The sequence below is a fragment of the Tubulanus polymorphus genome, chromosome 7 (genome assembly GCF_964204645.1).
Source record: "Tubulanus polymorphus chromosome 7, tnTubPoly1.2, whole genome shotgun sequence".
NCBI classification, from domain to species: domain Eukaryota; kingdom Metazoa; phylum Nemertea; class Palaeonemertea; order Tubulaniformes; family Tubulanidae; genus Tubulanus; species Tubulanus polymorphus.
Genome location: NC_134031.1, coordinates 11,343,520 through 11,357,106, shown reverse-complemented (window position 1 = coordinate 11,357,106; position 13,587 = coordinate 11,343,520). Strand labels below are relative to the sequence as shown.

The following is a 13,587-nucleotide window of genomic DNA, read 5'->3' as shown; positions in this document are numbered from 1 at the left end:
CCTAATTCAACAATCGATTCTTAGAAAGAAGAGATAAAAATATCACTACTGCTTACGTGTTTACTACAGATCTAGAACAGCTCTATCGATATAAGGACACACACACAAACACACGTATTTAGGAGGCGCTGTGGGAATGACACGTAGGCAATATACATACGTAGATGGATACTGTTTGAAACGGGCTTAAATTTCGATGTGTAGAGGCTCACAGTGAGTAAACAGTACAATTCTGATTAATATTACGTACAGTATTTGTCAATGCAGCGTAGTACTTGTGATACAGAATGGTTTCACCTACAGTGAAAGTAAGTTGCAGTTGTTTATATCCTTTCAGTAAGATCCAGTGTGAAAAAGAATATTATAATAATAACAAATATAGCTGCAAAGCAGCGATAACGGGTTTCTGCCTTGCCGGGTTAAATACCGTACTAGGAAGGTTGCAAAAGATTTCACTGAAATCAGTTCATTACGTACCACTATCTGAGAAGAAGCGCCACCTAGAGGTCAGCCTGTATCATGGGTCAGCCCATATCATGGATATGTTGACCCATGGCTCTTAAGTGCAAAGTAATGATGTACCAAGTTTAGGGAAAATAACTTCAAGAAAATAGGTGATACAGTGTTCTACCATTCCCTCGTAACAAAGAACATGTGTATCAATTTTAATAGAAATCCCTCCATCCGATAAGTAGATATCAATGAAAATGCATTTCCAACAATTTGTAGGTAGCGCTACTGGAGCACCATATGAGTTACCTACTTAAACCTTACACCAATACAAGTGTCTTGTAAAGGGGTACTAACCACACATTGCAACCTCGATTCTATCACCAACGGTTAAGGACCTAGGAGCAAAAATCGTTGTTTTCACAGTCTCCTGGTGGCAATTGTATGAACTAATCATGCAGGTTGGCATATTACACACATGTCTTTGTACTTATACCAAGTTTTGTGATTTTCATAATAAACAGACCGCATTACATCGAGCTCGAAAATCGATGCTGAAATCAATTTTTCAAATTTACGCCCCCTAGTGGTTAAAATAGGAACTAATCATGTGAGGGATTCGTTGCAATTAGTAACCAGGTACATGTGTATCAATTTTTATAGAAATCCAATGATACCCTTAGTCGATATAGATGAAAATGTGTTTTCCAGCGTCTTATAGGTGGCGCTACTGGAGAACCATATGATTTACATAGTTATACCATACATCAATACAAGCGTCTTGTCAAGGGCTACTGATCACTCGTTGCAACAACAATTCTATCTCCACCGGTTAAGGAGCTAGGAGCAAAAATCTCTTTGAAAAATTTGGGGTCCCATTTTCGAGCCCAAACAGTTAATCGCAGATAGGGCGTGCCATTGACTTGGCGCCCCCTGGTGGGTGAACGGTGTCCCCAATCAAAGATCCCTTCGACTTACCTAAAGGTACCTGTGTTCCGTACATCTCACGAAAGTTCCAAGTAAATCCGTCAAGGAATATTGTAATGCTAACAGAATATAGCCATCCAGGCTCTCGCGTATAGATAGCTGCATTCATTAGCTCTATCCAGGCAAGTTACTGCAAGGATGCTATTGCTTGTATATGCGGCACAAAAATTCCTCAGTTGCGTTCACTCGAGACTGACCCTATTCAGTGCGCCACATATATATAAAAATACTAAAAAACTACAGATCTAGTACACCAGCTCTATCACTGCTTATAGGGACACTGACACAAACACACGTACTGACGCGCTGTGGGAATGACACGTAGGCAATACACATACGTAGATGGATACTGTTTGAATCGGGCTTAAATTTCGATGTTTAGAGGCTCACAGTGAGTAAACAGTTGAGTTCTAATTAATATTATACACAGTATTTGTCAATGCAGCATAGTACTTGTGATACCGAATGGTTTCGCCGACAGTAAAAGTAAGTTGCAGTTGTTTATATCCTTTCAGTAAGATCCAGTGTGAAAAAGAATATAATAATAAATATAGCTGCAAAGCAGCGATAACGGGTTTCTGCCTTGCTGGATAAGGAGCGCCACCTAGGGGTCAGCTGATAACATGGCTACGTTGATTCACATGGGATACTACGCGAAAAGTTCTAATGTACCAAGGTTAGGGGAAAAGACAGCGAGAATAACGAAGATACGGTACTTTAACATGCCCATGTGGCCGGTAATTTGCCGGTTAGCATACTACTGAATTACAATCGAAACTAGGGGTCCAGGGACACCATGCCCACTTGGGAAGTGGTTCAAATGCTCAACAATCTAACAATTTCAATATTCAACGCCCTCTGGTGACCATATACAACCAGAAAGAAACTTTCCATGATGGGTTTCTGTGTAATTGTTTCTGTTTCATTCACCGAACTCGCTGTCAAAAAGGCGATTCTCGATATAAATAGTAATGGGTTTTCCCCGCGGGATACCACTTTGGGAAAGGCACCTGAATCGATGCTACGAGTTCGAATCCCAATATTTAGACGTAATTTATTATTCTTTGAAATAAATTCTTAGAATTTCTATTTATGATAGGATGTGCAGGTTTTGATTTGGTAATGATGTTAATAAAAGTTAGCCTCTTAAGGTGTTGTTTTCTATCTATTATTTGTGACGGATTAGTTTCGATGCTCCTCACAACCCGCCCCACCACGTGTCACTTATTCACGGACACCACATGAAAGAGTCCATGGCCTACCGTAGAATAGTAGGGCCTACCGATCACGCTATGTGCGATGAAAGTAGTGTTTGAATAAAACAAATTTTTAATGAAATAAACATTATTTATCATAATTAATCAATAGATCAGGTGCCGCCTAAATAATTGTTTGTTTCGTGAAATTTGTACAAAACTTTGCGACTTCGTCATGTCTTGTGACCCTGAAAATACTAGAAGAATCATCGGTAAGCTTATAAAACGGCGAGGTCAACATAGTAACAACAACTTCGGGGATTGAAAAAAAAACTCGAAAGAATTATTTCTTATACTGATGAGTTATACTGATGGGGAGTAGCGACCGTCATTGACACCGGTTATTTATCCATTCACTATCAAATGTGACGAGCCCAATAAGTTATTGCGCATAGATTCGGCCTCTCAGCATTTAGCACAGCAGTTCCGAGAAGTGTTAAGACCGATCTAAAACCGGTGCTAGTACGATCAATATCTACAGGTATATACGTGTTCAGTATTACACAACGAGTACCAGTATGTTGATCGAGCGTCGTCGTAGCAACGCGCTATACAGCAGCTTGAACTAGCGAGTAACGTTTATTATCTTTTAACCAAATTAGAGCACTTATAACCATCGGAATCAAATATAAACCAAGCTGCACCATCTACATCAAGTAGAGAATACCTGTGTGAAATTACAGAATTGTCGGTCCACACAAACAGCTTAAATCGTGTCATAAAGAAACATCCACAGACGGACAGACAAACAGACATGACGACGATGCCATAGATGGGTTCGTCTGACGACGAAACCCATCAAAAACCAATGACCTTGAAACTCAATACAACCATAAAACATGTCAGCAGCTACGATTTTGTAATTGATTGTGATAACAAAAAATGCCTCGTTACTAATTTAATATGGAAATACCAGAGATGCTAGGGCCAAAGTACCAAAATTCCGGAATTTAGAACGGGGGGGTCTGAAAAATTCTCCCCCAGGAAAAATTTTGCGTTTTTGCATCGCCGGAGATGCAGTATCACGATCGGCATCTTTCATCTGAAAATACGACGGCAGGCATTCGTTGTGCTTCACATCCCTCGCTGCCTTATTATGCCGTGCGCAAAAAAAATATCTTTTTTTCCGCCACTACCGTATTTGACCTGGTCTTTACAAACGACGCAGTACGCCACGCCAGCTAAGTCTAACTTACGAATGTAGTTCGATAAGTAGTCCCCGTTACTGTCCTTACACTCTAGCCAGTGCCAGTTAAATTTATTTTTTATACCGCTGTCAATTGCCTTTAAATCGTCCGACTCCCGACTGACAATCTTTCCGTGCGTGCTCATTTTGCAGACCGTCCCGCTTGACAGCTGCAGGCAAAAAGAAAGTTACAAAGCTGCGTGCCTCAGGACATAGCACGCGCATGGTTATAATTAAGATGATATTTATTAAATATCATCTTAATTATTACCACGTGCATCTTCACATTGTTGGCCATCAGCGGGACGATGTACAACGGCGCGTAAAGATAATTGTAAATGGCGTCACAACAGTGTTGCTCCACCTACGCACGCACAGATACCACCACAAGCACACATATATACATTGTAGCAGAACATCCTCGGAAACGGAGACCAAGATAAAATAACACAGAAGCGACGACGAGTACAAGCAAACGAACGCTTTTACGGTCCGTGCCATTACTGGTCGCCGCGAGGAATTCTCACCAAATTTCCGGAATTGACATCGGCGATCCTAAATTTCCGGAATTCCGGATATTTCAACGCCCCCTGGTGACCATATTCAAAACCCAATAACCTTGTAACTCACCATATTCATAGAACATGTCATGAACTACAACTTTGTTATTGATCATGGTAACAAAATATGCCTAGGTACCAATATAATTAGGAAATACCAGGTTATTCTACTATTCAACGCCCCCTGGTGACCATATAGAATAACTAATTTCCTTAAAACTTACCACAATCATAGATGATGTCATGAGCTACAACTTTTCAATTGATTGCGGTAACAAAATATGTATTGGTACAAATATAATATAGAAATACTTAGATATTGTATTATTCAACGCCCCCTGGTGGCCATATACAAAAAACAATGAACTTGAAACTCACCCCAATCATAGAACACGTTATACGCTACAACTTTCTAATTCATTGTTGTAACAAAATATGCTTAGGTAACAATATAATGTCGAAAAACTTTTTCCCACCTACGAATGAGTACTAATGACACCAAGATGGCCGCCAATTGCGTCATAATTGGCGGATCAAAAATACCTATCTCAGGTATAAAACATCCCTTTACAAAGAATACCCATCACAAATTGCAATGAGAAATGGCAAACCAGTAGGAAGCTACAGGACCTAGAATTCTGGCCAAAATTGACATTTTTTGGCACTAAAAAGGTCATAGGACGGCCATCTTGAGTCAGATGGACCCAATTTTTCTTATGCTGATGGGCCCTTGGTAGATTCAAATATATTCGAAAGATCAAGGTAATTAATCAAATTGTCTTCAAAATTTCCCTCGTAAACTTCGAAAATGTGTAAAAAGTGCTGATTTTGGCAAACAACAATGGCTGCCAGTTGGCCATCTTGATTCTGATAGGGCCAGTTTTTGGGCTGAAGATGTGTCTAGGGTAGATACATGTATATACCAAATATCAAGACGTTACCTTGAAGCGTCTTCAAAACTTCCCAAAATAACTGGATTCCGTCTACGGACGGACGGACGGACGACGGACGAAAAGTGAACGCAATAGCCAGCTGGGACTAAAGTCCCAAGTGGGCTAAAAACTGATGCTAGAATGAGTTTTCAAAATGTACGCCCCCTAGTGGTTAGAATTGGAACTAATTATGTGAGGGGTTCGTTGTATCTCATATCCAGGTATACGTGTATCAATTTTCATGGAAATCCCATTATCCACTTAGTAGATATGAATAAAAATGTATTTCCAGCACAATGTAGGTGGCGCTCCTGAAGAACCATATAAATTACCTACTTAAACCGTACATCACTTCAAGTATCTTGAAAAGGGCTGCTAATCACACATTGCAACCTCGATTCTATCGCCAACGGTCAAGGACCTAGGAGCAAAAATCATTGTTTTCAGTCCCCTGGTGGAAGTTGTATGAACTAATCATGCAGGATGGCATATTGCACACATGTCTATGTACTTATACCAAGTTTTGTGATTTTCACAATAAACAGACCGCATTAAATGCGAAAAATGGATGCCGAAATCGATTTTTCAAAATTTACGCCCCCTAGTGGTTAAAATGGGAACTAAACATATGAGGGGTTCGTTTCGTTTAGAACCAGATACATGTGTATCAATTTTTACAGAAATCCATTGATACCCTTAGTCGATATAGATTATAATGCATATTCCAGCGTCTTATAGGTGGCGCTACTGGCGAACCATATGAGCTACATAGTTATACCATACATCAATACAAGCATCTTTGCAAGGGCTACTGATCACTCATGGCAACCACGATTCTATCTCCACCGGTTAAGGAGCTAGGAGCAAAAATCTCTTTGAAAAATTTGGGGTCCCATTTTCGAGCCCGTAGAGCCCAAACGGTTAATCGCAGATAGGGCGTCGATGTTTACGGCTCGACAGTGCTTTTAAAATCTAAAGTAGTAAATTTCCTGTATATCGGTTATGTGATTTGATAAGGAAAATGGGTAATTGTTAAAATTAGTTTTTAAAAACCGCGACAGAATGTGCAATCTTTGGGTAATAAATTTGTTAATTTATGCTTGAATTAATAATCGACGTGACAAGAAACGTGCGGTAGAATTCGGAAAGACGACTTCAAAAAACATGTCAGCTCTTTGAATGGGGCTCAATTTTCGATGTTTATGGCCCGACAGTGCTTTTGTAACATTGATTCTTCAAAATTCGCGCGGAGTAATTGTAGATCGAAGTGAGCTGAATGATATCAGACGGATTGTATCGACAACACCGGTAAAGTAAAAAAGCCTATGTACTTTTGACAAAAAAAGTGTGGAAAAAAATAATAACAAGAGCCCCAAGGGGCACAATGGCCAGCCTGTCAGATTTGCTTTTTATAAATGATGTAATCTGTTGGTTATATTTATCAATATACACTCCCTGCTCGATATCATTTACATAGTAAAATCGTGTGTTAACACAGACAGCAGGAACGAATGTAATATAGAAATACAAAGTTATTGTATTGTTCAACGCCCCCTGGTGGCCATATACAAAAACCAATGAGCTTGAAACTCACCAAGATCATAGACCATGTCATGAGCTACAACTTTCCAATTGATTGTGGTAGCAAAATATGCGTAGGTACGAATGTAATATAGAAATACTAAGTTATTGTATTGTTCAACGCCCCCTGGTGGCCATAAACAAAAACCAATGAGCTTGAAACTCACCTCGATCATAGAACGTCATGAGCTACAACTTTCAAATTGATTATAGTAGCAAAATATGCTTAAGTATCAATTATGATGTGGAAAAACTTTTTTCCACCTACGAATGAGTACTGATGACTCCAAGATGGCCGCCAAGTGCGTCGTAATTGCCTGGTCAAAAATACCCTCTCGGATATAAAAGATCCCTTTCCAAAGAATACCCATTACAAATTGCAATGAAACATGGCACACCATTAGAAAGCTACAGTACTCAGAATTCAGGCCAAAATTGACATTTTTGGGAACAAAAAAGGTCACAGTACAGCCATCTTGAGTCCGATCGACCCAATTTTTCTCATGCCGATGGGCCCACGGGGGAAACAAATATATACAAATTATCAAGGTTATTGATAAAAGTGTCTTCAAAATTTCCCTCGAAAACTTCAAAAATGTGTAAAAAGTGTTGATTTTGGCGAACAACAATGGCTGCCAGTCGGCCATCTTGAATCTGACAGGGCCAGTTTTTGGCCTGAAGATGTGTCTAGGGTAGATACACGTATAAACCAAATATCAAGACATTACCTTGAAGCCTCTTCAAAACTTTGGAACTCTCACGAACTATCTAGATGGTTATCTCTCGACCTCAATAGCTTCAAGACCCATCTCAAAACAACTTTGTTCCATGCAGCATACCATTAACTCTCGGAAAGCGAATTGTATTTAACATTTTTTTGGCAGAATAAAATTTGATTGAATTTGCAATATGGGCACATGGTTAATTAGCATATCAAGGTCATACACCCGATTTGGTAAAACCATTTTTTTCGCAAACCTTGCGCAATTGTCAAGGATGAATTTTCTGTAGAGCAAATAATAATTCCTCCCAAACACCAAATCAACAAAAGATTTCATAGAAATCGATCTTGAAATACAATTTTAAATCTTAAAATAAAACCCGGAAGTAAAACAGTAGACGATACCGCGGGTTCACGTGAACACCTGATTTCTGTAAACGAAATGTTGGTTGTGACAAAATTGTTCAGACGGTTTTAGGTGGTAATAAGTACGGAAACGTAACGACCATGGTCGACTTATTCGATGAAATCAGGCCTATGTGATATCCAAATTTTGACTTTTTTATTCTCCAGACCTCCCTGATATAGAAATAAAAAATTTTGGTGGTACGAAAGTGCAATCACAGCGCCGACGGGGACAGAGCCGTGTCAGAGATCGGCGGAATGAAAATTGAGGTGGACGAACACGAAGAAGTAGGCTATTGCGCTACTTGAATCACGAAAACTCCTGGCGCGGCCCCGACGCTTTTCGTGGATTAAGTAATACAAATATCATGCAATGGGTTTTCACAATCTACCGCTGGTATTTACCGGATTTCAATATCACTCCAAAATTCAAAGAAACCTCGAAATATCGAACCGGAACACTTCCGGTAGATATCCGCGGCTGCCCAACCGGGAAACTTATTTGTTTCAATAGATATTGATAGGATCCATCATCTTCACGCGTCAAGGGATTCGAACCCACTAAGCTAAAGCCATGCCAGAATCGGGTCGGGCCAATCACAGCGCTTGTAACAAACCACATTAGGCTTCTGTGGAATTTCCCAGTAAATGGGCCAATCAGCGAACACGTAGCGAACGCGGAAGTATTGTCGCGTGTTGATACATGACATCATGCGCAAAAGCGCCAGTAATGAAATCGCGATAATTCACGTGAACAGCTGCTGATATTTTCAGATAAACCAATCACAGGGAAGACACAACTTCCTGATTGGCTGATAAAAATTGAAATTTTCCCGATTTAACTTTCGTGAAAAATGCAGAAAACATTTTTATGAGACCCTATTTCAAAATTCTGCTCGCTACGATTCCGAGAATGGATTACGCTTAAATACGTGATTTGTTCGAATATGCCCTCACTTGACAAGCAAAAGAGCCTTTTGTGTGGAAACCATGTCATTTAAATTCGCTCCATTTGTATAGTAATAGGCTCAGCCTACGGCTGGCCTAATAATAATAAATGTAGCTGCAAAGCAGCGATAACGGGTTTTCTGCACAGTCTTAGAATCCTGTTCAACGGTGGATTTCGACAAAACATTTGATAAGGCACAACATCAGCCATTACTAACTAAACAGGCTATTAGGAAACAGTATCAATGATAGGTCGCCCAAATGGCTCAGCAGTTATCTCTGAACGAAAACTTGTAGCCGAAATCAACGGAACGTCTCATATAGGAATAAGTCGGTCTAACTAGTGGAGTCACGCAAGGTAGTATCCTAAGTCGTCTTCTGTTTAATGTCCTGACAAATGACATACACAGTAATCCAAAATATACCAGACCGAGTAAATTTCCAAAACGAACTTAACACGCTGTTCGACCAAAAAACTTAATGTTCCGACAAGAAAATTGTATTTGAGTGAAAACAATTCAGTTTGGTTGAATACGCTTTTTTTGAACCAAAACTTTCTTCATTCTGACAAAAATATGTGTTCGAATGAAAAGTTATGTTATTGTTGAAATCAAAAACTTTTTGTTCTGGCAAAAAAATTTGGTTGAGCGAAAACAATTTTTTCGAACGAATGTTTGAATGAAAACAATTCTGTTCGAAATACTTAATATTTTTGGTTCGGAGAAAAAACTTTTTACAATATACTTGTTCGAACGAAAAACATAATGTTCTGACAAGAAAATTCTGTTAAAATTAAAACGATTCTGTTCGATCGAACGATTGTTCGAACGAAAAACCTTCCGTTTGGAAAAAAAAGTTTGTTCAACTTTGTTCTAACGATTTTTCAAATTGGTTCAATTGAAAAGAATATTATTGGTTGGAACGAAATAAATTTTGTTCAGACGAAAGAATTTTCAATCAAAAGGTCTTTTGAACGAAAAAAAAATATTTCTGGGGCTCTGCAGTAACTTAAAGCCGGACGTAGGTCGGCCTTGTGACGCGATGCGATCCTTGCGTTGCATCGCAAGTTTTGGTGCAAGTCGGTTGCGATACGATTGTGTGCAACTAGTTTCTGCCAGTAACAAGAGCGCGTAGGTCGGTTGTGACAGTCGTGTCGCGTCGCAGAAAGTAGAACACGTGTGACTCCTTGTGACTGGCATTGCTGACAGTCGCAACCCGTCGCAAGGGAGCGTAGTCCTTGTGACACAATCGTCGCTGGTGGTCGCAGTGAATGGCGTTGCAGTGAGTCACAAGCCGTCGCAAAGCCGACCTACGCCCACCTTAACTCATTAGGAATTAATGAAATACCAGTTTCATTTATGATGAAAAAACTCAAATGAAAAGTATGGCTTATAAAGCTGTCTGCTCAGACGAAATTTTCAAAAAAAATCTTCATTTTTGCCAATAAAATAGATAATTGTGATTGATATAACAGCTTTTCTCCGACATAACAGCTTTTCTCCGCTATATCTCTTCGGCGTGTTTAGTTTAGGCCTACGACTCCCCGGTACACTAAAGATTTATCTTAGTAAATACACGGTTAATTTGGTAAAGAAAAATAGGTATTGTAAAACTAACTCCTTGAAACCCGCAGCCAAATCACTGGTAGTAACAAATTAATTTGTACTCAATTTGATTCTCATGATGAGGAGAAACTCGCAGCTGATCCCCGGAACGACGATGTAGTGACACACGTCGATTCGTCGATGTTTACGGCTCGAAAGTGCTTTTAAAATCTAAAGTAGTAAATTTCCAGTGTATCGGTAATATGATTTGATGAGGAAAATGGGCTATTGTTAAAATTACTGTTTGAAGACCCTGGCTGAATGTGAAGTCTGCGGCAATAAATTAGTTCATTTATACTTGAATTGATAATCGAAGTGACAATCGGCCTGCGGGTTGATTTCGGGATGACGACTCAAAAAACATGTCGATTTTCGATGTTTACGGCCCGACAGTGCTTTTGTAACGATGATTCGTGAAAAAACACGCGGAGTATTTGTAGATCTCAGTGAGCTTAACGATATCATACGGATTGTATCGACAACAGCGACAAGGTAACAAAGCCTTAGTTCTTTTATTGAAAATAGTGTGACATAAAATAATAATAAGAAGAAACACGCGAATCTCAATAGGGTTTTCTGTGATGTAACAGAAAACCCTAATAATAATAATAATAATAATAATCAGCAGGAATACAATAGGGTTTCTGCGAAGGCAGCAGAAACCCTAACAATAATAATAATCAGCAGGAATACAATAGGGTTCTGCGAAGGTAGCAGAAACCCTAATAATAATAATAATAATCAGCAGGAATACAATAGGTTTTCTGTGAAGGCAGCAGAAACCCTAAATATAGCTGCAGGCAGCAATAACGGGTTTCTGCCTTTCTGGATAAATAAAATAAACAAAATGCTCCAAGAATTTTTTTTGGAAATCGCCACATATTCACCAATTTTCTTAAATGAATGAAACATTCTAAATTCCAGTTCAAACAGATTTAAGTGGCATTATCAAGCTAAATTTTGCACACAGACATAGTAGAAAGCATGACTTCTTGTCAAAGTAAAAACCTTATTTTTTAACAAAATTTTGATTTTTGGACCCATTACAACATCTCAGGCTTCGCAGTAACCTATTTGTTCAAATTCTTTTGAATCATGCTGCAAAATGCGTGTCCATCACTTGACTCGGCAGCCACTGCGAACAAACTCTAGCATGAATTTTTAAGCCACAACTTATAGTATGAGGTTTCGCTTTGTAGTAGAGATATGATCTGTTTGGTGTTTTGAATACAAACTAATATAGCAGAGCACAGAAAATCGCACATGTTTTGTTCATACACAAGTTTTTTCATCAAAATAATTAGTAGAACGTGCACGAAATCAATACTAGGGGTCCAGGGACATCATGCCCACTTGGAAAGTGGTTTCAAATGCTCAACTAACAATTTCAATATTCCACGCCCCCTGGTGACCATATGCAAAACCCAATGATCTTGAAACTCACCACAATCATAGAACATGTCATGAGCTACAATTTAGCAATTGATTATGGTAACAAAATATTCCAAAATAATAAGGTCCCTAAATCACTAAATATTCTACTTAACAACGTCCCCTGGTGACCATATAGAATAACTTATGACCTTTGAATAGAATTGACCCAATTTTTAAATAGGGCTTTGGCCCAAGTGATATCCCACTTGTGCACCAAGTTTGAAATCAATCAGTCAACAATTGCGGCCTTTAGGCTATTAACGTAATTTTTCATGTCGGCCCCCTGGTGACCATTATGCAAATCGAATCGACCCAATTTTAAATAGGGTTCTGGCCCAGGTGATATCCTACTTGTGTACCAAGTTTGAAATGAATCAGTCAACAATTGCGGCCTCTAGGCTGTTAACGTTACTTGCGGCGGCGGCGGCGTACTCAGACAGGGGTAAATCTATATGCCCCTCTCAACTAAAGTTGAGCCGTGGGCATTAAAAGGTCACAGGACGGTCATTTTGTGTCCGACGACCCAATTTTTGCTATGCCGATGGACCCTTGGGGGATACAAATATATATGAAAGATCTAGATAATTGATAAAAGCGTCTTCAAGATTTCCCTCGATAACTTGAAATATGTGTAAAAAGTGCTGATTTTGATGAACAACAATGGCTGCCAGTCGGCCATCTTGAATATGACAGGGCCAGTTTTTGGGCTAAAGATGTGTCTAGGGTAGATACATGTGTAACCCAAATAAAAGGTATTATTACATTGAAGCGTCTTCAAAACTTCCCAAAATAACTGGATTCCGTCTACCGATAAACTGACGGACGATGGACGAAAAGTAACCGCAATAGCTCGCTGGGACTGAAGTCCCAAGTGGGCCAAAAAATCTAAATATGTTCAAATAAATTCATTTCAAATCTCACCCAATACATTTGTCTATGATAAATAAATTCCTTTTAAATTTAATGTTGAATAAGTCATAATTTAGGCCTACAAATCTTGTTTTTCTGTGTGATCTGTGAGCTGGTCATAAATGCCCCCTACCAACCGGACCTCTAGCTACCAACTGCTTTGCTACAACCTTCCAATTATCTAGTGTGTTTCTCCCTCCTGGATGAATAATTATTTTGGAAATGAATTTGAATAGGAAAATGTTAAACAGTTCTTCAATTTAAAGCTATTGGCTGCACAAGGCAACCCTTATAATTTCAATATAGTAATCAGGTTGATAATAACACAACTTACTTCATCTGATATGAACTCTCGACCCTTCCACTCGCCATCTTTACAATAAAACCAGCACCACTCAGTGGCAAATAACTGGGAATCATCAGCAGATGCATTCGATAATGTAGAAAGGCGGCGAACGTTGCTGACACCATCTTCATAGACTATTTGTTCTGCTTTGAACTGTAGCATCATGGTTCCTTTGAAGAGTAGATCTTTTCTATATGGGAAAATTAAGAATAATTAATTTAGAAAAATTAAATTTGAATTGTATTAACAATTTAAACTCAAAATAAGT

General features: G+C 39.0%; 1 protein-coding gene across 9 annotated transcripts in view; it reads right to left on the bottom strand.

Moving 5' to 3' along the window:
* LOC141908132 (uncharacterized) overlaps positions 1 to 13,587 on the bottom strand; it is a 150,319-nt gene that overhangs the window by 123,074 nt on the left and 13,658 nt on the right. For all 9 annotated transcript variants that reach the window (XM_074797994.1, XM_074798000.1, XM_074797996.1 and 6 more), the window contains exon 3: positions 13,308 to 13,509. In XM_074797994.1, the coding sequence (XP_074654095.1) occupies positions 13,308 to 13,509 (202 nt within the window). The remainder of the gene's footprint in view (positions 1 to 13,307; positions 13,510 to 13,587) is intronic.